The sequence below is a fragment of the Cryptomeria japonica genome, chromosome 1, assembly GCF_030272615.1.
Source record: "Cryptomeria japonica chromosome 1, Sugi_1.0, whole genome shotgun sequence".
Taxonomy (NCBI): Eukaryota; Viridiplantae; Streptophyta; class Pinopsida; order Cupressales; family Cupressaceae; genus Cryptomeria; species Cryptomeria japonica.
Window position 1 is genome coordinate 594,210,155 of NC_081405.1, and position 23,459 is coordinate 594,233,613.

The 23,459-nt window shown below is 35.5% G+C and overlaps 1 protein-coding gene across 1 annotated transcript; it reads right to left on the bottom strand.

Annotated features, from left to right (window-relative positions):
* Positions 1-12,101: 12,101 nt before the first annotated feature.
* Positions 12,102-12,768, bottom strand: LOC131028936 (S-type anion channel SLAH1-like). Its single transcript, XM_057959315.1, has 2 exons — positions 12,529-12,768; positions 12,102-12,431 (listed from the first exon to the last, which is right to left on the bottom strand). Exons 1-2 carry the CDS (start codon positions 12,766-12,768, stop codon positions 12,102-12,104), a joined length of 570 nt encoding a protein of 189 aa, XP_057815298.1.
* Between the last annotated feature and the right edge of the window lie 10,691 nt (positions 12,769-23,459).

Consider the following 23,459-nt stretch of genomic DNA (forward strand, 5'->3'; position numbering starts at 1 on the left):
TGAACTCAACAGAAATTTCTGATAAACTTTCGGTAGAAGCAAGCCAATTCATGAAATTATCTTACCTCTCCAATGCTTTCTGGTGTAGGCCATTCAACAATTGATCTTACCTTCTCGGGATCCATTTTCAATCCATCCACAGATATCAAAACTCCCAAATAGACTAACTCTTCCTTGATGAAACCACACTTCTTAATGTTTATCAACAACTTCTCTTCTCTCAACCTCTACAAAACTTATCCAAAATGCAATATATGTCCTTCCTTGCTCTTACTGAAAATCAAAATGTCATCCAAATCCACAATAAAAAACTTACCCAAGCATTTCTTCAATACCTTATTCATCAATCTCATGAAAGTACTTGGTGCATTAGTCAATCCAAAAGGCATCACCAGCCACTCATACAATCCTTCATTTCTCTTGAATGTTGTCTTCCACTCATCTCCTTCTCTAAATATGATATGATGGTATCAACTTTTCAAGTGTATCTTTGTGTAGTATCTGGCTCCACTCAAACAATCCATTATGTCATCCATCCTAGGTAAGGAGACTTTGTACTTCACTATGATCTTGTTCATTTCTCTAGAATCAATACACATCCTCCATTATCCATTCTTCTTTAGTGCTAATACTATTGGTATTGCACAAGGACTCAAACTTTCTCTAATCAAACCTTTTCTCAACAAATCATGCACTTGTCTATTCAGCTCATCATTCTCTGTCGGTGTCATTTGGTGTGCTTCTTTATTAGGAAAACTATCTCCAAGAATCAGGTCCATGCAATCATTGATACTCCTCATAGGGGGTAATCCATCAGGTACATTGTCTAAAATTATGTTTCCATACTCTGTCAGCAACTCCTTTATTTATTCTAGTTGTTCTCCTTCATGCTCTAGAATGTCAGTCTTCTTAGGAAATAAGACAAAACACACATTATCATGTCTCATCCCATCCACCAAACAAATTCTAGCACTTGTACAAACTTCAGTTTTCAAAGGCTCCTCCAAGGGTAATAAGGTACATGCTGCATCCCATTTGTAACAATAGTGTATATGTTCTTCCTTCCATCATGTATTGCCTATCTATTAGACTGCCATGGTCTACCCAACAATATATGACATATATCCATGGGCATATTATCACACAAAACTTCACCATGATAAGCTCCAAATTTTAATTTCACCATACATTGTTCACTTACCAGTATCTTATGATCGTCCTAAATCCACACTATCTAATAAGGCTTAGGGTGCTTCAATCTCTCCAAATTTAGGTTATTCACCATCTCCTCCAAAACAAGATTATCTGAGCTACCACTATCAATTATAACTTTACAACACTTACTAGAAACTTTACATCTGGTCTTGAACAAATTCCTCCTCTGCAAGGGCTCTTCATCACATCCGATATGACACAAAGCTCTCCACATCACCAACAATTCTCCATCTTCCAATTTATTAGCTGATTTGGGATGGTCTTCTTCCACCAATGTTGTCCTTCCAATGTTCTCAGTCTTCTTACATTAAAAAGTGTGATTTCCTTCTCCTCCGTGTTTAAATCAAGTTCCTCTAAACACTCTTTTATCTCATCTTTTGTCTTCTTTTCCATAACCCTCATTCTAGTAACCATCAGGTTCTCTTCTCCAATAAAAGTTTCTATCATCCTTCTGGTATGAATTTCCATCTTTGCTAACTTCCTTGTCTTTATTCTAATCTGTATAGGGTCATCTTCCTCCATAATAGGTTCTTCCTCCTTGAAATCTTCCACCTCTACCTCTTTGCTTCTACTCATGTCTTTTGTTCAACTTCTCTTCTACTTTCAATGCATATTTATAAGATTCCTCAATATTCCGTAACTTGATTAGACTGAGTTCATCTTGTATAGACATCTGCGACCCATTCAAATACCTAGCAACTTATTCAATCTCATCATCAGTATTTTTGGATCTAATATTCAACTCATAGAATATTTTGACACACTCCTTCACACTAGATTCCTTTTGCTTCAATTTTTTCAACTTCCAGAATAGATTCACTTGATATTTGGCAGACGTGAACTTCGATTTTGACTTGTTAGCCATCGACTCCCAAGATTTAATATTTTCTTTACCTCTTCCTTATCTATCTACCTACAAATTTTCCCACCAAAGAGATGCAAGTCCTTTAAAATTAGTGCAAGCATATCTTACCTTCCTATCTTCTATGGTGCCTCAAAAATCAAAATACTTTTCCATCTCCATGATTAAATCTATCAATCCATCTGAATCCAACTTGTCATCATCATCCACTAGGTTGAAATGCGGTCCAGTATTCACTCTAGACAATACTCTTATAAACCTTTCTTCTTCCGGATCATTTGCTAGTGAATTTTCTCCTTATTCTCCAACCACTTCTTCTTCATCACCATCACTCACATCTTCAACATTTCGAACCATTCTCTAGATCATTTCAACAGCTTCCAACTTATCTACAATTCCTCTTAATATTTCCATCACAACAGGGTCTGCATTTCCATGCACTCCACCACCTCTAGCATTTCCTCTTCACACCATCTTTACACTAGTCCTCTACAATTATAGACTGGATCCTCAATCTTCCACCCTACAACAAAATCTTAAAGGACTCTACAATCTCCAAAATGAAATCTCTCTCTGATACCACTTGGCGCAGTCATGGCAAGAGGGTCCTTAAAGAGAATAGTCTGGACTGTGCAACAAGAGTTACACAACAAAAACAACTCAATGTGATGGAGGAAATGTAGTACAAACTTTATTATATCATGAAAATCAATTACAAACTACTAACAACATGTGGGCTCGCAAGATTCATCTCATGGGCCTGATTACAACATGCTCAATACAGTATCCGAGCTCAAGCAAGAATGTGAGCCATCTTTGAAACTCCTAGCCTTCAGATTTATCTTCTATGTTCTCATCACTAATTTATAAAATCTTAATTACATTGATTTATATGATCAAGTATGATCCATGTCAGCCCAAGATGAAACAAATGATAAAGTACAAGATGTAACATGTAAAATAACAAGGTCAACCTCTACCAAAGTGATCCTTCCAAACAATCTATAGAATGAAAAGCGGACCGAAGGGAAGTTCAACCACATGCCAAGGAACATTGGAAACAATAAACTGAAGCTCTACAAACTATAGAATTGATCTATAAGATTTTCCAATAGCCAAAATAGGTCCAAGTGGTTTCGGTGTTCCAAGCTAGAAAATTGTCTCACATTCTGAAAGCGATAACTTGCCAGGAAAAGATCCAAACATCCTGCGGACTTAGGATAAGGTAGATTAACATGTCCATGAACAAAATCCAATTCCACAAGATCCAGTGAGGAATGCAAAGAAACACATAAAGAAATGTTGAAACTTCAAAACAGGAAACAAATGGAAAATAAAATAGTTTTTAGTTGATGCAAGATTGCCAAGAACTAGGGATGCTTTGACATCAAGTATGTTGTTTTATTTGAGTTTGGATTTGTAGTCAAGGGTGAGTTATTTGTCTCTTGCATCAAATTGTATCAAAGCTTGAGGTTTTGAGTGAATAGGTAGAGCACCAAACGTTAGGCGACCTGTCCTAGGACCTGCAAGTGAAGAGTGAAGCGATGTGAGTAGATAATCAACCCCAAGTCAGTTCATACTTGTTTGAAGTAATTATGGAGAAATCAAAAGGATTGTTGTAGGTAGTACAGAATCTCTATGTATTTGAGAGCTATGAAGCCACAAAAAAAGCATTTTGCATATTGAAGCCACAAAGAGACTGAATATCAGTCAAAGATTGCAATAAATGACAAGGTGAGTAAAAAGAAGACACGAGGTGGGTCATGAGGAGGCCCATTTTTTTTAGTTTTGAGAATGTTAATGGGAAGAGATATATGGAATGTGGAGACTTATATTGAAGAAGGATAGTTGCAGCTAAAAGGAAAAAGAAGTGAGAAAAATTCACATGAATGGAGTGAAAAGACAGGAGGAAATGGTCAAGATGGACCATCAACTAGTGAATGAAATCAATGGAGGTGAAAGTACCATGTAGGTTGAAGTATTGTAAGAGGAGGTAGATCAAAAGGAAGAGGTTAACAAGGGTAAAGTGTTTTATCAAGGACCCGAAGAGGATAGTGTATTTATTAGAGAGGAGATTGAGACAATTGAAGATTTGTTTAGTGTAGTAGCAAAGCAAGTTGTAGCAGTCAATGTTGAAAAGAATAAAGATGTGAATGTAGTGATGGAATGTGAAAATGCTAAAGATGATGAAGTGGATGTTGGAGTGGTAGACGAGCATGAGGTAACATTTAAAAAATGTTGAGTTCAATTTATGTTTATTTGTAAGATTGAAAGATATGCATATGGATGTTGAGTGTTTACATGCAAAGCATGTTGAGGATGTTGTAGTTCATTGGTGGAGATGGTCAATTTGTGGTGGGTAAGATTCCACAAAGGAGAGGAGAGTAGAGAGTATTTGAAGGTGAAGAGGAGAGAATCTTTTCTAATTGAGGATGGTATTTGGTGCATAAGATCTCATGAAATGGAAGAGCATAAGAGAGAACACTTGGTGGAGCAGGTTAGCAAGAGTCCTAGCTAAGTGCTAGAAGAGGTGAAGGTAGATGACTTATGATGTACCTAAAGTAGTAATGACGTCTCTTGTAGGTTATTTACAACCTAGAAGAGTAGTTTGACTACTTAACCCCATTTTATGAGCCCATGCTCACAAATTTACTATCTATCATGTTTGATACAACATCAACCAAAATAAAATAAAAAGATAGTGTTTGCTTCAAGTTTTGTTTGTCTCGGTTTGTTTAGCATCTCTCCAACTAATTTACAGGATCTTAGTCTTCACTTTTAGGTGGGTGTATCAATAAGTGATGCATCAACAATGGGATTGACATGAAATTAAAACTCCACTTTTGGGCCTCCTTAAGATTAATGTTTTGATTGCATCATGATCCCATTGCTAGTTATACCTATTTGAGGGAAATAATGAAATATAATTTCAATAATATTATTTAATTCATCATAATGGCATCAAGGAAGGTTATGAATGGAATGGATTTAAAAAAAGTTTTGAAATATTTTCCAAACATCTATGTTACATGATATGTACATAAGTAGAAGCATAGATAGAGCTCATGATCTAGCTAAAAGAATGCCTTAAAATGTTGAATTAGATTGTAAGATATGCACAAAATGGATTGATCGATAGGATGTTAGAGACTTTCAAATGAATGACTTTGTAGGAATAAAGTAAAATTCCAAAAAACCTTTGTCAGCATCTACATAGATATTTAATAGAGTTTTGGAGCAGAGTCTAAACATCATTGTAGAATTTTTGTTTGACATTATAGTTGTAATTGCCCTCAGATACGTATGCAATATGTGGATGTTTAACCTAAGTCACATGCAATAGTTTGAATTATGTTTGGTGAATAAAGAAATGAGAGGAGAAAATTGTCAAAGGAATTCATAGGAAGTAATGTAAAAGGAAACAAAAGATGACAAGAAAACTACCATAGGAGAAGACAAAGACACAATCCAACTAAGAGGTAGATTAAAGAAATTAATAGATATAAAGGAATCAATAAAAATAAGAAATGAAACAATGGGAAGGTATATTTAAAAGAGTGCAATGTAAGAGGCATGAGGAGGGTCTGAAATAGTGGAAGAACTAGCCCAAGGGAGTGTACAGTTTTGTAAAAGTGTTTGTGGTCGTCACTCATGGAAGATAGTGCATGGTCAAAGGTAATTAGAGAGAGATGTAAAAGGTGTTAATGTAAGTATTATGTTGAAAAATTAAAAAGAATAAACTATATTGCATTGTTGCCATTTAGTATGTAGGGATTCTCTACTTTATAATGTTGTATTATTAGAGTTTAGTTTTGTAGGAAAGGGTTAGTTGTTTGTGTGTTGTATCAAATGGTACGAGATCTTGAGTTTTTGACTACATAGGTAGAGTGTTGAACTTGAGGCCTAGGATATGCGTGTGAAGAGTGGAATTGTGTGAATCGATCATTGACCATTATGTAGTTCACACTTGTGTGAAGTAGTTGTGGACAACTCAAAAGGATTGTTTTAGGTAGGAGAGAAGCCTTAAGTAAATGTGAGCTAAGAATCCAGAAAAGAAAGTGTTTCTCATATTAAAGATGCAAAGAGAGTGAAAGATTGTAGGTAGATGAGAGGATGAGTTTGAAGAAGAGGACAAGGTGGATCATGAGGAGGATAGTTTTGATTTGGTTTTTGAAACAATATTGAGAAGAGAGCTATAGGATGTGAAGATTACCGTTGAAGAAGGATAGTTGTAGATAGAAGGCAAAAGAAGTGAGAGCAACCCTCATGAATGGAGAGAAAAGAAAGGAGGAAATGATCATAATGGCATCATTTGGTGAATGAAAGTGATGGAGGTGAGAGTAACTCACAAGTTGAGGTAACGGAAGAGGAACTAGATCAGAAAGAAGAGGTTAATAAGGGTTCGATCTTTGATCAAGGACCGAAAAGAGGATAGTGCATTGCTTGGAGAGGAGATTGAGAGAATTGAAGATTTGTTTAATGTAATAGTAGATAAATTTTCAGTAGTGAATGCTGAAGAGGATAAAGAAGATGTGAATATAGTGATTGAAAGTGAAAAGGCTATAGATAATGAAGATGAGCAAGTGGATGTTGGAGTGGTAGAAGAGTATGAGGTAAAATTTGAAAATGTTGAGTTTAGTTTGCCTTTATTTGCAAGATTGAAAGTAGGAGAGAGTGCAATTGTAGATTTGCATATGGGTGTTGAGTGTTTGCATGTAGAGCATTTTGAGGATGCTATAGGGCATTGGTGGAGGTGGTCGGTTTGTGGTGGATAAGATTTTACAAAGAAAGAGAATCTAGAGTAGAGAGTATTTGGAGGAGAAGAAAAGAGAACCTTTGGCAAAGAAGGATATTCTTTGGTTGACAAGAATCCAAGAGGGGGAAGAGAAGAAGAGATAACACTTGGTGGAGGAGGTCGACGAGAGTCCTAGCTAAGTGCTAGAAGACATGAAGGAACTAGACTTTTGATGTACCTGAAGCAATAATGGGTCTGTTGTAGGTTGTTTACAACCTGAAAATGTATTTCCACTACTTAACCTCATTTTGAGAGCTTGTGCTCACAAATTTCCTACTTGACATGTCTATGCAGAAGCATCCTTTGTTGATCCATGATCACAATCAACCAAACAATATTTTTGTTGTTTGTTTCAATTTTGGTTTGTCTCATTTTGATTAGTATCTCTCCATCTAATTTGTAAGATCTGAGTCTTCACTTTTAGATAGACACATCATTGAGTGATCCATCCGCAATGGCATCGACATGAAATTAAAACTCCACTTTTGAACCTCCTTAAGAATAATGTTTTAACTGCATCTTGATCTAATTGCTAGTTATACCTAATTGACAGAAATATTCAAAGCTAAGCTATCATTTCAATAATTTTATTTGACTCATCATAATTGCATCAGGAACATGATGAATGGAACAAATTTAAAACAAATTTCATAATATTTGCCAAGCATCCTCACTGCACGATATGCATATGCATAGAAGCATAGTCAGGGCTCGCAATTTTTCTAAAAGAATGCCCCAAAATGTCGAATTAGATTGTAAGATATGCACAAAATGGATTTGTTGATAGCCTTTTAGATTTTAGAGATTTTAAAGGAAATGACCTTGCTGGAGTGAAGAAAATTTCCATGAAACCTTTGTCAGCGTCTACGTAGAGCTATAATGGAGTTCCGGAGGAGAGTATGCACATCATCATTGCATTTTTGTCTGATGCTATAGTTGCTATAGTGTAAGTATAACCCAAGTCACATGCATAAGTTCGAATTTTGTTTGTTGAATAAAGAAATGAGGGAGGCAAAACGATAAAGGAATTCAGAGGAAGTAATATTATAGGAACCAAAAGATGAAAAGAAAACCGCCATACGAGAAGACAAACATACAATCCAACCACAAGGTAGATTAAAGAAATGAATAGACAAAAAGGAATCGATTAAAATACGAAATGAAACGATGGAAGGGCAGATTTAAAAGAGTGTGATGTAAGAGGCATGACGACGGCACGACATAGTGGAGGCACCGGCCCAGGCGAGGTGTGTTTGGCTGCGTAATGTTGTGTGGCAACGACTCATGGAAGAGAGTGCAAGGTTAGAGGTAGTCAGAGAGAGATGTAAGGAGATGGAAAGTGGAAACTGCATAAAGGATGAGACAGAGGTAATGCTGGAGCAAACTAGTCGCTTGTGGTTAAGGCATAATGAGTTAGAGGGGAATGTGAGAAAGAGAAAGTTTGTGAGGAAGAGACGCCATGTAAAGACCATTAATGTAATATTGTGTTGCAGATTTTAGTGAATAAATTATATTGCATTGTTGCCTTCTTGTGTTAAGAGAGTCTATGCTTTAGTATGTTGTGTTATTTGAGTTTTGATTTGTAGATAAGGGTAAGTTGCTTGTGTCTTTGTATCATAAAGTTTCCCCTACATAAAAGATGGTTATCATCAAGAGTTTTCTTTTAAATATTACATAAGTCTCATGTAAATTCATTTTGCTCTCACTCTATTACCTTTCATTTATATCTTCTTCTTTCTTGATATCTATCTATATATCATTATCAATAGCTCTCTCTATTATCCATTCCATATATCTCACATTATACATTAATTAAATATTTACAATATTATATACATAAATCCTTTTAAAATTAAATTAAGAAAGATTAACAAAAAAAAATATTCACATACACATAATTAAAAAAAATCCTACGATCTAAAGCACAAAAACAAGATATTCTAGTAGCAATAGCCATAATAAAATTGGGCAACACAACCAACTACAATAAAACCTAATCATCACTAGTCTTTGTAGTAACATATAGGTAAGACTTGAAACTAGAAACCATTAATGGTTTTTAAAACCATTAGTGAAACATGAGACAAATATGACACCCAAGTCTCCATTCAAAATTTAACACCCAAATCAAAGTTTATTGTTTCAATTTGAGGGTTCCACTTCTTATCTTCCTTTTTTTCTAATATGCACATGCAAATTAGAGATCATTCCTTAATTCTCTCTAATTCAACACATAACTCCCCATTACCATGTGTTATTTTAATCCCAAAACTTTTATAAAACTTAGATCTCTTCATAATTCCATTTAGAAAATCTTATAATAAAATAATGATAATAATAAATTATGAAATCCTAAACTATAAATAAGAACTAGTGCTACTCCAAATGAAACAACAAAAAAAAATGGATCTATGAAGTACAATTAAACAATTAAATATAACACATTAAAAAAGGAATGTTAGAAACAATGTTTCCCGATAAGATTATGAGAGGATATTGAAACAAATTTATTTTTATGTATGTACTATTTTCATTGAAGCAAAAAAAATACATAGTAAGGGTTCCCAAATAAGTTGGCAGAAAAAAAAAGATCAACAAGTAATAGCCCATCTAGAACTAACAAATTGTATGGGTTTTGAAGTGGAAGGAAAAGAGCATCAAGTGTATGGGTTGAAGAAGGATTTGTATGGCCTCAAGAAAGCACCAAGAGCATGGTATCCCAAGATTGATGGATACTTTCAGGAGAATGGCTTCTAGAGAAGTAAGAGTGATCCTACCCTTTACTACAAACAAGAAGGTGTTGATATTCTCATTATAAGTTTGTATGTTGATGATCTATTGTATATGGGTAGTAGTTCTAAGATGAAAGATAAATTCAAAGTTTCTATGATGAGCGAATTTGAGATGAAAGATCTTGGTCTCATGAAATATTTTCTAGGAATGGAGGTTTATCAAAGTAAGGATGAGATTTTCATTTGTCAAACAAAGTATGCATAGCATATGTTGAAGAAATTTGATATGACTGATTGTAACCCTGCCTCCACTCCAAGTGCTCATGGAGATGTGTTATGTAGAGATGATGGTGCTGATTTAGTTGATGAGACAACTTACAAAAGTATTATGGGGAGCTTGGTGTTTCTAACCCACAAAAGGCCTAATATTACATATTCAGTTTCACTTGTCTCAAGGTATATGACAAATCCATCTGAAATACATATGAAGGCAGCCAAGATGATTTTGAGGTATGTGAAAGGGAATTTAAATTTTTGTATTAATTACTACTATTCTGAAAAGTTCAATTTTGTAGGCTTTAGTGATTCAAATTGGGGAGGTAGTATCGATGATCATAAAGCTACATTTGGAAACTGTTTTTCTTTTGGTTCTGGTTTGATTACCTGGAACACAAAAAAGAAAAGTATTGTTGCCCTCTCATCTACAGAAGCAGAGTATGTTGCAATTACGAGATTTGGTGCAGAAGAAAGAAGTTGAATTGAAGCACATTAATACTCAAGATCAACTAGCAGATATCTTCACTAAGGCGGTTGCAAAAACTCAGTTTTTAGCACTATGAGATAAGATTGTGAGCCCTCTCAACATCAAGGGGGAGTATGTTGAGAACTGATGCTGCTCGAGCATGCAGCTCCATGCAGCTCATAACTGTTTTTAGCCTCCACCGCCATACACCAGCATGCAGCTAGCTTAATTTAGGATCGTATATTATTAGTTAACATATTTTTAATTTAGCAAATAAAGCATGATGTGCATGCAAATATACAATTAGCTTATTCGGTGATAGTTGTAGTTTCTTAGCTTAGATTTCTGATTCATAAAATAGTTCGAATAATACATGTAATAAGTTAAGCTGTAGTTCTTTATTTAGAGACTTTGTTTTTTTTAAAGCAAACAGTGATCTATATATTTGAAAAGGCTTTGTATTCTTTTAATAGAGCTGCAATAATAAAAATAGGGTCTACGTAAAAGAATAGAGCTCTCTGCTGTAATAAAACAGAGCATTCTCTGATTTTTTTTGTTTTCTCTAAGACCAATGATTGATTTTGTTTATTCTGGGTTCAATTTAGATGTTTCTAATTATATGGTTTGGCTGTGAATTGTTTACTCTGTCATAAATATTTATGTTTAACAGGGGCAGTTTTAGATACTACAATTTCTTTGTATAGGTCCGAAGACAGATTTTGTTGGCATTAATTTCTCCCATCCACATACGCAGAGGCTCCATATTGTCAAACTAAACATTGAATGTAGAAGTTTCCATATCTGCCCAACATTTAAATCAGAAACTTCTAGCATGACTTCCTATTCATAGTCAATGCATGTGCTTGACTCCTTTGCATCTAGACAGTTCCAAGACCTTTATAAATAAGAGGCTGTAACAGGCTGTGGAAACAGTCAAATGTAACAGGCTGAGTCCAGCTCTGTAGAGCTCTAACAGGCTGTGGAAACAGTCAAATGTAATGGTATTTAGTTTTTTTATGAAGAGCTGTAGCTCTGTCACAGATGTAACGTGTATTTCCAGTGAATATAAAAATAGTTTGTTTTGTCTTCTGATCTTCAGATTTTAATAAATTTCTCTATTACACACCGAAAGTTTCCTTCCTTGTTCCGCTTTTACAATAGATTTTGACATCATGTAGAAAAGATGAACCGAGAATATGTATTGTGCAGAGAGGATAAAGAAAATGTAATTCTAGACAAGTCCATAATGATGCGGCGCTGGTCGACAGGTCTTTTGATCCACTACGCCATATTTTATTTCACTTAACGAAACAAACCAGAAAACGATGTGAATTGACGTCCTACGACAATTTCATGGATTCAACTCTCCTTTGCTTATTTCTCCCATGGAGTAAACACAGGCTCAAAGTTTACTAAGGGAGAGGACATTATATATGAAGTCTATTGAAAATGGGAGTTGTTAAAAATGGTTTAAACGGTATATTTTGTGTTTTGAAAAAAATCACTTATTAATGTGATTTCTGATGAATAACACAAACATTTCAAAGATCAAAATGTAATCTCATAAACAAGTGCCGTAAGTCAAAATATCAATTCTCCTCAAACTTAAAGGGATATGATTAACAAGGAAGTATCAGACCAAACAGATCTAATTAGCGACCATATTTTAATTTTAATAAATTTTTCTAGTAGCACAGTCCATTAAAGAACTCATGCTTGTTAATGTTCATGTTATTATACAAATCGACTATACATTTAAGTCTGGGAGAAGCATGAATTACGAGATCTTTTAGCTAGCAACACAGTTTTCTTGCGCTCCTCCGCGCAGGGGATTATAAGGGTATCATTAGGGAAGAGGTTATCTCTTGCCACAACTATACTACCAATAGTAAGAACGACAAGAATTAGTACCACTATTATGGAGACACAAGTGAGAACGTAAGCCAAAGTCCGAGCAATTGGGTGCTTCACTTCCTCTGCATATTTGAGTGTGGCCACAGATGTTGTTGTCATGGGATATGCAAATGACCACCATATTACGGAAAATCTCCTAATGCTGTCACGGAAGAAATCCACTCTCACTACCTGTCAAGTGAGAGGAAAGTGATTTCAACAATGCTAGTCTTTCAATTTATCAATTTTCAGAAATATAATTCTGCCAAGGACTAATATTTTTCCTAACCAAGGCCAAGTACAAGAAAAGTGAGAGAAACAGGAGCATCCTCGAGAAGGAGTCGAATGATCCTGATACTGCTTCCCAAGCCACGCTAGCCGAGCTCGGAGCTGCAATAAACAGAAAGAAACCGGGGCTATCTTTCTCGACAAATCTACGTCTGATGGGAGTCTCTGGTAAAGCGTGATGAACACAACCGTATAGTGAATTAATCCAACAGTCAAGAAAAACATTGCAGTTTCTCTCCATCCTACTTTTGTTGCCAGACGGGCTATCACGAATTTCCCGATTATGGCTAAATAGGTGGAAGGGTTTGCGACTCAAGCTAGAGACCTCTTCCCTTTGGTGAACCACTGGCCGTAGATTTTGAGCTCTAAGATAGAGAAGGGAACTATAAATATACAGAAAAGGAGAGGGTGCACTTTATCTGGAGCTAAACTGGAAGGAAGCCCTAGCCTTAACAACACAGCTGCTATACACGGTACAAAGAAGTAGTTCACCCTTATACGATCGAAATACTCCACGCGAACAGTCTCGAAATGAAACAAACATTTTAAAAGGTATGGCCCAGATATCAGAACAAAACTTAATAAAGCAACAAACCACAGCCCAGACGTGCAATGAGCCGGTAAATTGAGAGGAATATGAGTGACTGATGAAGAGTTCTCTTCTAGAGTTTTCCAAAGAACAGTTTGACTGCAAAGACCAAGGCATATATGAAAATGGCCAGAATGAATTCTCTATAGAAATGGTAATTTGTTCGGCCTTATGGAACCCACTTGCTCCTGTTTATTACAAACAAGGAAGGAGAAAACTGCATCAAATACAGAGATGAAGCTTCGTTTAATAACATAAAATAGAGTTAAGGGCAAAAAACTTACCTGCTGGGTCGGTATTCTCTCTGAGGAAGGCAGCTTTGTCGTAATAATTTTGTCATTGGGCCAGGACGGCCTGCTAAAGAATCTTCCTCTTTCCTGAAATGAAATTCTACGTACCTTATTACTCAAATTTTCATTATCATAAATCTCATTCGCGGAATTTTCATTATCATAAATCTCCATTCACTTATTATTCAACCCTTTTTCACACCAAATAACTAAAATTTGTCAAAGTAAAGTTCAACTATTAAAAGCGACCCTCCAAAATCCCTTCTAATTATGCCGAAGCAATTGAAAATATTTAGAAGAAGTTTCTTTGGTTTGGAGTTGAAGAAACGAAAAGAATGCCTATGGTGGCATGGGATTTTGTTTGTAAACCTAAAAAATTGGATGGTCTTAGTCTAAGGAGTATTTTATGGAAAAGGAAGTATCTTCAAAACATTGACTCAATTCAAAGATTTTTTTGCATCCAATGAAATTCCTTCAGGATCAACTTTATGGAACTTTAATATTCATGTGAAGACTATTTTTAACGTTGGAGTTGGATGGAATCTGGGGTTTGGTAGGTGAATTAAATTTTGGGAGGATAGTTGGATTGGCCATGGATCACTTTACAATCATATAACTTTGACCAAGTACATGGAAAGGTGTAAAGTTAGATTTAGAATTTTAATGGTTGACTACTTTGAAGATAATAAGTGGGTTAAATTGTTTGAAGTTAATTTTGCTTACCCGCCATATAGCTAGCCCCACATCACTTCCCTTGATCGAGACCTAACATGTTTGATGCTCCCTTCCTTTCCATGAGCTGCAACCCCTCCAAATATCACTTAAATCCTATATGCTTAATCTATCTATGGAAGATCGAATTGTTTGGAAGAGTTTCTCTTTGGGGGAATTTTTAGTCACCACAACCTTAGGTCTTTAATTTGAGAATCATCCTCCCCCCTTGGACTAGTGTTTGATCTAAATTTCTCATTCCAAAAATTAATATATTGTTCTGGATTCTGATGAAGAACAAAATTTTGACCATTGATAATTTATGTAAAAGAGGCTTCTACTTAACAAATAGATTCTTTTTGTGTATGAGGGAGGCAAAGTAAAACTCTCATCTATTTCTTCACTATGATTATGCTTTTAAAGTTTGGGGTTCCTGAATTTAGACTTGGAATGTGGCTTGTGCCATCCCTTCATCTCTTGTGGAGTCTTTTTCCCAATGGAGAGTGTCGACCACAAATTATTCCTTGTATTTTCTCTCATCCTTGTCCTTCCCCCATCTGGCTTGGGGTGTTTGGAAAGACAGTAACAATAGAATCTCCATGAACATTGCTTTCCCTCTTGAAGTTGTCTTCAATAAAATCTGAAGAGTCATTTTTGAGAATTGTATCTTAACTTGGGCCAACCATAAGATTAAGATAAATAGTGTTTCTTCGTATGATGTTGAAGTTGCCTCTAGATGGAACATAAAGTTGGAATCTCCTAATGATCCCAAACGTCAAATCCCCTAGGGATAATACTCATTGGATCCTTTCTCTCACATGATGGGTCAAAGTTAACTTTAATGGGATAGCTAAAGGAAATACGGGGCCAACTGGGTGTGGGAGAGTGGTTAGAGATGAATATGGTAGGATTTTATAAGCGGTGGGACTCCCCTTGGGATGTCAAACCAACCACCTTGTTGAAGCTATGGTGACTTGCCATGGGTTGATGTTGGCCAAAAGTATTAATGCCAATTTAGTTTGGCTTGAGAGAGACTCTAACAAAATTATCTAATGTCTACTAGGAAAACAAAATCCTTGTTGGAATATTTTATATAGTCATTCCAAAAAATTAAAATTTCTCATGCCTATCATTAAGCTAATGGGCTAGTTGACCACTTTGCCAATGTGTGCGTTAGGAGTAATGATGAAAAAGTATGGAGGCTTGGTGATTGTTTCTCTACTAAATTTAACACCTTGTTGCATATGATTTAGCCTAGGAAAGACAAGCCAACCTTTTTCAATTAATTCCTATGTCACTTCTTGAAATGATGGCTGAGATTTTTAATTATTAAGTGTGTCATTCTATTGCTATCCCTAACTGCCTCACATGCTATTTGGGTATTTGGTGACCTCTTCTAGAGTTTTCTTTCTTTGAACTCTTCTACCATCCTTGATGCCATGAGAGGCGAAAGGAAAAGGGTTGAACAATTGAATTGTGATGAACTCAAGAAGAATAAAACCATATGGCACATATTGGAATGCAATAGGCTTACCCCATTCATAGAAAGATTCCATGGTGCCAATGCCAATGTCACGAAGAAATTTTCCAAGGGTTTGAAGGATGGGAAAATCCAAATTGGTGGTAAGAAAGTTGAGATTGATGAGAAGTTAATTGCTAAGGTCACTAGTCTTTCCATGGATGGTTTGAAATTCTATATACATAGGAAAATATAGACACAAGTATGAAAAGATTTCCCATAAATGAGAAGGAAAGAGAAAAGTTGGCTAAAGTGGATAAGAGAAGCTATGATATGGGTAAAATTAAAACCATTTGGCACTTTTTTCTTGTTGTTTAATGAAATATGTTACCCAAGGTGGTAGATTTACTAGGGCCTTTGGGCATCATTTCCTAATATTGAACCACTTTAGGCATAAAGTACATATATGTTTTCCCTTCTTTCTACTTGCTTCTATCAATGCTAGCATTAAAGATCATAGGAAAAAAAATTATCATGTCCTTCATGGGGGTTTGTTACTCTTGATCCATGAACACATTAAAACCCTTTCCTCTCACTTGTCTATGGATCTTGAAGGTTCTTGTGATTTTGAGGATGATGATGATGTTAGCCTTTCCTTTTATGAGGAGGAATGGAATATTGAGATGGAGGAGTCTAATTCTTGGATGGACTCTTCCTTCAAGATTGGTCACAAAGTCAAGAGAGGCAAAGCATCCCCTGCGTATACCTCTAATTCTCATTCCTTTCCCTCCCATAATTCTATCTCGGATAAGTTCATTCCTTCATTAATCAGGAGTGATAGACCTCCCTTCCCAAATGATCTCAATGGAAATTCTTCTTTTCTCAGCTTGGATAGAGATAATGCAGATGATGTCCTAGCCATTTCCTATGATTTATCTATGGATAATTTTAGGATGTTTAAATGGGCCTTCCATGATATCAAGGACAACAATATTAAACTTTGGGAAATCGATAGAAAACAAAAAAATTAAGGTGTGGAACAGTGGATGATGGGCTAGAGAAAATCAGTTGTGGACTCCATGTAGAAAATGGTGAGCATTTTAAGTGATATGAAGAAAGGTTATGATAGACAAATCTATTTTATAGAAGATAAACTCAATAAATAGAATGAAGGTAGACTAACTTGGATGGAGAATAAATTCTAAAAAGTTAATGAGAACCTAATCTCTCTTGTTACATACAATCACTAGGTGGTGGAGAATTCTGTTGAAAGCATAAATACTGTGGCGGGGAAACTTGAAACTCTCCATCAAGAATGGGTTACCTTGGATGTGGATTCCATAGATTAAAAATTGGAGGAAGCAGTTGGGCCATCCAAAAGAGCTAGAGCCAACTTAAAGATGAAATCTGCAAACCAAGATATCCAAGAACTCAAGAAATCTACTCTAAACATGGCTTAGTTAGAAACAAAGGCTATGGATGCCATAAATTGTTTTTAATAGTTTCTTCCTCTTTGTTGTCTTTTTGCTAGGTTTTGGATTTTTTCTGGTCTTTTGCTGACTCTTGCCTACTATTTTAAAAGGGGTATACCTTTATGCAACTATTTGTGGTACATCTTTGTTAATGAGTTCTGGGTCCCTTCAAACCTAATTTTTTTGTAATAAAAAATAAAAATTTGTCGAATTAAGAATGAAATTTTTTTAGAATTATCGGTTTTAGAAGAGAACAATGACAAAAAACTGTTGACACAAAATACATAGCCGTTAAAATAGTAAAACTATCTTCTAAACTCGTGAATGGTATAATATTAAGAATTCAACCTTAATAATAGTAGTAAAGTGTAGTTTGATAATATGTGATTATCACTAATTAAACTTCTTTCATTATTTTGACAAAATGTTATTTATTCATCTTTCTATCATTGGTCTCTATTTATCCTATCGCTTGTGCTACAAGAGATAGAATCTTCAATATATTTATACAAAAGCATCAGTTTAAAAAACATGATGTGCATGATAACTATCCATTTACCATCCTTAATGCCTCAGTCTATAATTAGGATCAAAAATTGATTGTGATTTTCTATCATGGTAAGTATAGAACATAACATTGTTATTGTAGATTTGAAACAATATGCATAAACTTGTTTGCATGCTTGTGTGCTTTACAAATGATTGATCCAAGGAAAACTTTAAGAAACCCCCACCTCGGACAAGGTGTAAAAACCTGGCAAAAGGTGTATAAGTCCCAAGGAAAATATTAATTTTACTAGTGAAATTTTGCGGTTTATGGAGAAAAAATAATAATCTCCATTGGCGAATCATTTGTGACTGCTCAAAGTTTGAGAAAAATCCTGGCAAATTGTAATGCTTTTCAAACCAAAAAAAATATTTACATGCCCCAATTGTAATGTTTTTAAAACCAAAAAAAAACATTTGCATTGGCAATTTCAACCTATTTTCAAACCATAAAAAAAATATATTGGTGATTTCAACCTTTTTCCAAAATGTAAAAAACATATATTGGCACATCAAGATTTCCCATCAAGTCATTAAAACATGTGGCACATAGCCGTCAGCCCTCTGCCTAAAAGACTGCCCATTAGAAAATCTCGCGACCTAGCGACAAGGCCTTACGACTCTATCTCTTGCTTGCAAGCTAAAAATGCTAGGGCTTAATAACATCGAGAGCTAGCGGCTGAGGGAAACTGAACCGCCATTCACCAATTATCAACCTCAAAATGTTAAGTCCTCATTTCCACAGTGACCCAGAGGTAGTGGTAACTTTAATCCTTGTCGGTTACTCGCCAACATAAAATTATTTATCTCTTAATTGCTAGCACTTCACTTGCAAGCTCGCGACTTGATCAAGTCTTCAAACATTTAACCTCGTGAGCTAAAGATAACCATAAAAATTAACCACAAATTGTCTAGTCGCTAGCTCGTGACCTAAAATGCTAACATTAAATAAACATGAGAGCTAGGGACAATTGTGGTGGCAATCTAATATGTACGAGGAATTTTTAAAGCTTGGATGTTGACTCATTCCTGAGGGACTAGTTTGAAGGTTTATCCTGAGTTGAGGTTGATTAAACAAGAAAGGACAATGGTTTCAGAGGTATAAAAGGATTGGGTAGCTTCTGAGTTAGAGATGAGAGATGACGGATCTCTGAGAAATCAGAGGTTTCTTGTTGTCAAGGATTCTGAAGCAGAATTTGTACAATCAAGGAGGAATAAAATTAAAACAAAATCATTCACATAATATGAGCCTTAGCAGGATGCAGTGGATTTGATAGGCATGACTTCTAGAGTCCAGAGCTAGTAGGGTGAGTTGAAAAGCACCAAAATGATGATTTTTCATGTGAATGAGCATCACCAGATGAAGTGTTAAAAATTTATAAATACAATGGGGTGGTGACTTAATTGGTAGAAGAGAAAAGAAACCTTTTTCATTTTTTGAAAGTGGTTTTTTCCTCAGAAAGGAAGATGATGTTTGAGCAGGATCGTGCATGGATTTGTTGTGTGCTCTATGATACCGCATGGGTGTTTTTTCTTTTTTTTTCTCTTGTGTGATTTTTTTTATTGTCAGAGGGGTTGTGAAAGTGAGAAGGATTGCCAGAGGGGGCATGAAATCCTTTTCTTATCAAGAAAGGTCACGTATGGCACATCCTCTTCTTCTACTCTGCCACTGGATGGCAAGGGGTTCGAAGAAGGAGCCTATAGAGGAATGAAAGAAGGATTTGTTTTGGTGGGGAGTGGCATCCAGTCATCTCTGTGATGATACTAAAGTTGCAACCCCTCCCCAACATATTATGTTTTCCCTTAAGCTCCTCCTTCCACTTTCTCTGATCCTGGACATGAAGGATGAGGCTCCTCCTCTATTTGATGGGCGACTTTACTTCTTGCCATGACCTAGTATCCCTTCTGATAAGGGAAACACTTTGTTGGAAAGAACATAACATCTCATTTTCCATCCAAAGGCATCTGGGTGATAATGGCATGGCTCTAGCAGTTTTGCTTCTACCAATTTTCAGTTGAAAATTTTGATTCATGGGTGCTAGCGCATGGATAAAGAATTTTTTTTTAACATAATTGCATATGGCCTTTTAGGCCTAATTACTGAGACTAAATCTTCTATTGACATGTGTCTCTTGGCTTGAAGCTTGTTGTTACCTTTTCTTCTATAAAAAGGGAAATCAAGGCCATTGGAAGGGTTCCTTTTTTGGGGGGTCTCTTAAAGGTCCCAAAATTCTAGTAACTTTGGGGCTCCTTTTCTGGTTCCAGTAGTGAGTCTAGGTGAAGGGAGAAAGTTGTAAAGTCATTTACAGAGAGAATGAAAAGCATTTAGTGTCAAGCTTTCTCCAGGTTCTTGAAGGAGTTATATGTAAGTTTATTTTGTGACAGAAGTAGTAATTTTATTCAATACAAATAAAATTTTGATCTATTTCTCTCTGATGTATAATTCTATCATCTTTCAAATGAATAGAATCAAGAGTTTTTTCATTTGTTACATTGCTATGGTGTATGTAATTTTTCATTTCATTCTTCGATCTAAGGGGTCGATTAAATGATTGAATGGAATTACAAAATGGTAGAGCTTATGTAGGGATTTAGATAAGTACTTCAAGTTGGGATTGCGGATGAGATATATTGTAAGGCAATATTGTCTTAGATCTTATACTATTAGATAAAATTCTATCACATTTTCACTTTACATCTTGTAACTTCAGGTACCCAGTAGAGTAAGGCACTAATCACAACTCATAACTATCTTTAAATATTAGTTTTGTTTTTAATTTCACTAAAAAATCGCTATAATTTGTTGAATATCAGAATACATTTCTTTTCATGTCTATTATTGTTTATTCTACTCGTCTCATGCTCTGATTAGGTTGAGGATCACTAGAGAACTTTCCATCCTTGAGCATTTTCCTTATCATTGATCCCGTATATAAGGTCACTTGCCTTGTTTTAGTGTATATTTGAGTGTGGTGCAGAGATCATAAAATTCGCTAAAGGGATCACCCTCTCGGGTTGTGCAGAGCCCAAAGTGTAGACTGATTTGCAGAATCCTTGTCAGTTTGTCCAAATTCTTGAGGACTTTAATAGTTGGAGTTGGCTTCACCATAGATATTTGAAGAATCAACTTGGTTTCTATGTCTTGCAGTGTAAACCCATTTGGAAACCAACAATTGGAAGGTCACTTCTTTTGTGACATCTCCATATTGATGCAAGTATTGAGGTATAATGGACTATATATGTAATCTCTTATTGAGAGAATGATCATATAAAAAAGAAAACATTCTCATCCACAATGAATCAACTATTATATCAATTGAAGGATCACTTCTATTGTGACATCTCCTTATTTTATTACTTATGGAGGTTGTACTTATTCACAACTCACTAATTTGACACAAAGGAGATAAATAAGTTGAAAATCATATTTGTGTTGATATTATATAATCACTTCCATCATACAATGTTCAAAGATTCAAAATTTGCAACTTAAAGACTCAAAGAACACTATTCAGACTTCTATATTTCTCTATAAAATTCTAAATAGTTACAGAATACTCATGTTACCATGTATCTTTTCAATCAATGACTGATACCTATGACTCAACAAACCTGGAATTTAAAAAAATTTCTCAGCCCCTTCCTAAGTGATCATGTTATTCCTTTTATAACTAAGGAATCCAAACAAGCTACCAATCACTTAGGAAACTGGAAACTGGAGTAGTAATTGAAACTCTGACTTGGCACCTTTGTCTATGGCTATTCAGGATAACATCTTCAACTCAATGAAGGTCATCCATAGTTGTCAAAATGAAATCAAGGTCCTTTTTTAAACACTTATCCTCCCTGTTAGCATCGCTCAAGTGCCAGGTCATTCTACTCCTCAGAATAGACAAAAATAAAATAATCATTCAAATTTTAGCTGGGCCCTTTTGCCCTTGTTCATAATTATTTCCCATCTTGCTACTTCCTTATCTGTAGGCAAGGAAAAAATATTAACCTCATCTATCCCAATGGTCTCATTCCACCGAGCATCAGTTACAACCCGTGCATTAGTCACAAACTTTAAAAAATCCACCTCAGCCTTGTATAGTGTGTCTAGCACTTCATTAAAACTAGGAATGTCTATGGCATTGCCTAGGTGGAGTAAAGTCTCCATATTTTATGCTATCATCTCCAATTCATATTTCCAAACATCCAATTTCTTTAGATTTCCCTCTTTGTCATATAGCAGGAACGAAAACACTATAGCCATCAACAAATTTATGCAGTTTTCCCTTTATTAGCTGGTCCTTGCCCTTGAAAAATCAAAACAAAGAGTTCACAGTGCCTACAATCTCCTTGGTGTCATTTATTTTCTCTGGTAGGCCATCCTTGTAAACTATAGAAACTTCCAATTTATCCATTAATTTGTTGCTTCTCGACCACATATTGAATAATGGTTCCAAAAATGAAATGGTAGAAAAACACACATCACCAGCTTCCTTCAGAGAAATGCAAAAGTTATGAACATCTTTAATTTGACCTTTTAACATATAAATTCTATGTTGGAGAACCTCCAATAGAGGAAACACCCCTTTCTCATTTCTGGTTTCCTCCAACATCTCTATCCTCCTAGCATACTCCTCAAGCTGAATCTTGATCTTGTTAGGAAATGCAACCTCAGTAGAAATGGGAACAAACTCCTAAGGTACATTGGTGGCAGCATCCACCATCTCTACAATATGGCCATGGGATGTACTCTACATATTGGCCAATTTTTTAGTCAACTCCTTGATTTGTTCATCCATCATTGCATTCTTCATTATCTCTTCTTCATACTTCTTTGCAATTACAACTAGCTCCCTATATGTTTCAACATATCTTTTATGCAATTAAATCTGCAATTTCATTATCCCCAGTGTCTTGCAGATTTTAAATTAATCTGTCTCCCCTTCTCTCCCCTTGAATATTCACGAGATGGGGCTTTTGTGTGGCAGAGGCAAGTGACCAGATTGCAAGTCTCTTGGATTTGGGATGAAATCCTGATCATCTTACAAAATCTCCTAGATCAACCTCTAATCTAAAAAGAGGATTTGATTGCCTTCTGATTTGATCAATAATGAAGGTGGAGTGAATGTCCCACCCAGGAAACAACAACATTCCAGTATTTTCTACAATGAATCTTTCTTTTTCCAATTCTTTTCTTTACCTCCCTCTCCCAAATCCAATTCTTTTCTCATTTCATTCTGCTTAAGTTTGATTAGGAACCTTTTGAACTCATCTATTTTTATAAAAGAGCCATATTCCATAAAAGACTTTTATAGCATAATCCTTTCATCTATGTAAGTAGCCAGAGGTAAATCTACTTCTCCCACTTCTTCTTCAGCTAGCTTCTCCCCAAGCCTCTATTTGATAACTTAAAAGTAATTACCTTTCTCAACAACCACTGCCTTAGCAGGGTGCTTCCTTACCAATTTTCCCCATTTCTCAACCTCTATCTTTTCACAAGTGGTTCCCTCATAGATTCCAAATCATCACCACTATCAACAATGTCAACATCCATTACCAGCTGATCAACATGCATATTGCCTTGAGAGGACAATTCATCCTCTGGTTCTTGTGGCTCCTTTTGTCCTAGCATTTGAGCCATTAAGTCCTCATAAGCATTGAGCATCTTCTCCATTCTTTCAAAATAACCCTCTTGATGATAAAAACCAACGAAAGTGGGGTCACTCTCTTTGAATTTTTGTTCTAACCTCATCAAATTACCCCATTTCTTTCTTCTCTCTTGCACAATAGTCTTTTCCATCAAATTATTGACTACATCCTCTTCATCAAGAGGCTTATGATGTTTCACTTGTGCCCAAGGTGTCATTCTCTTTA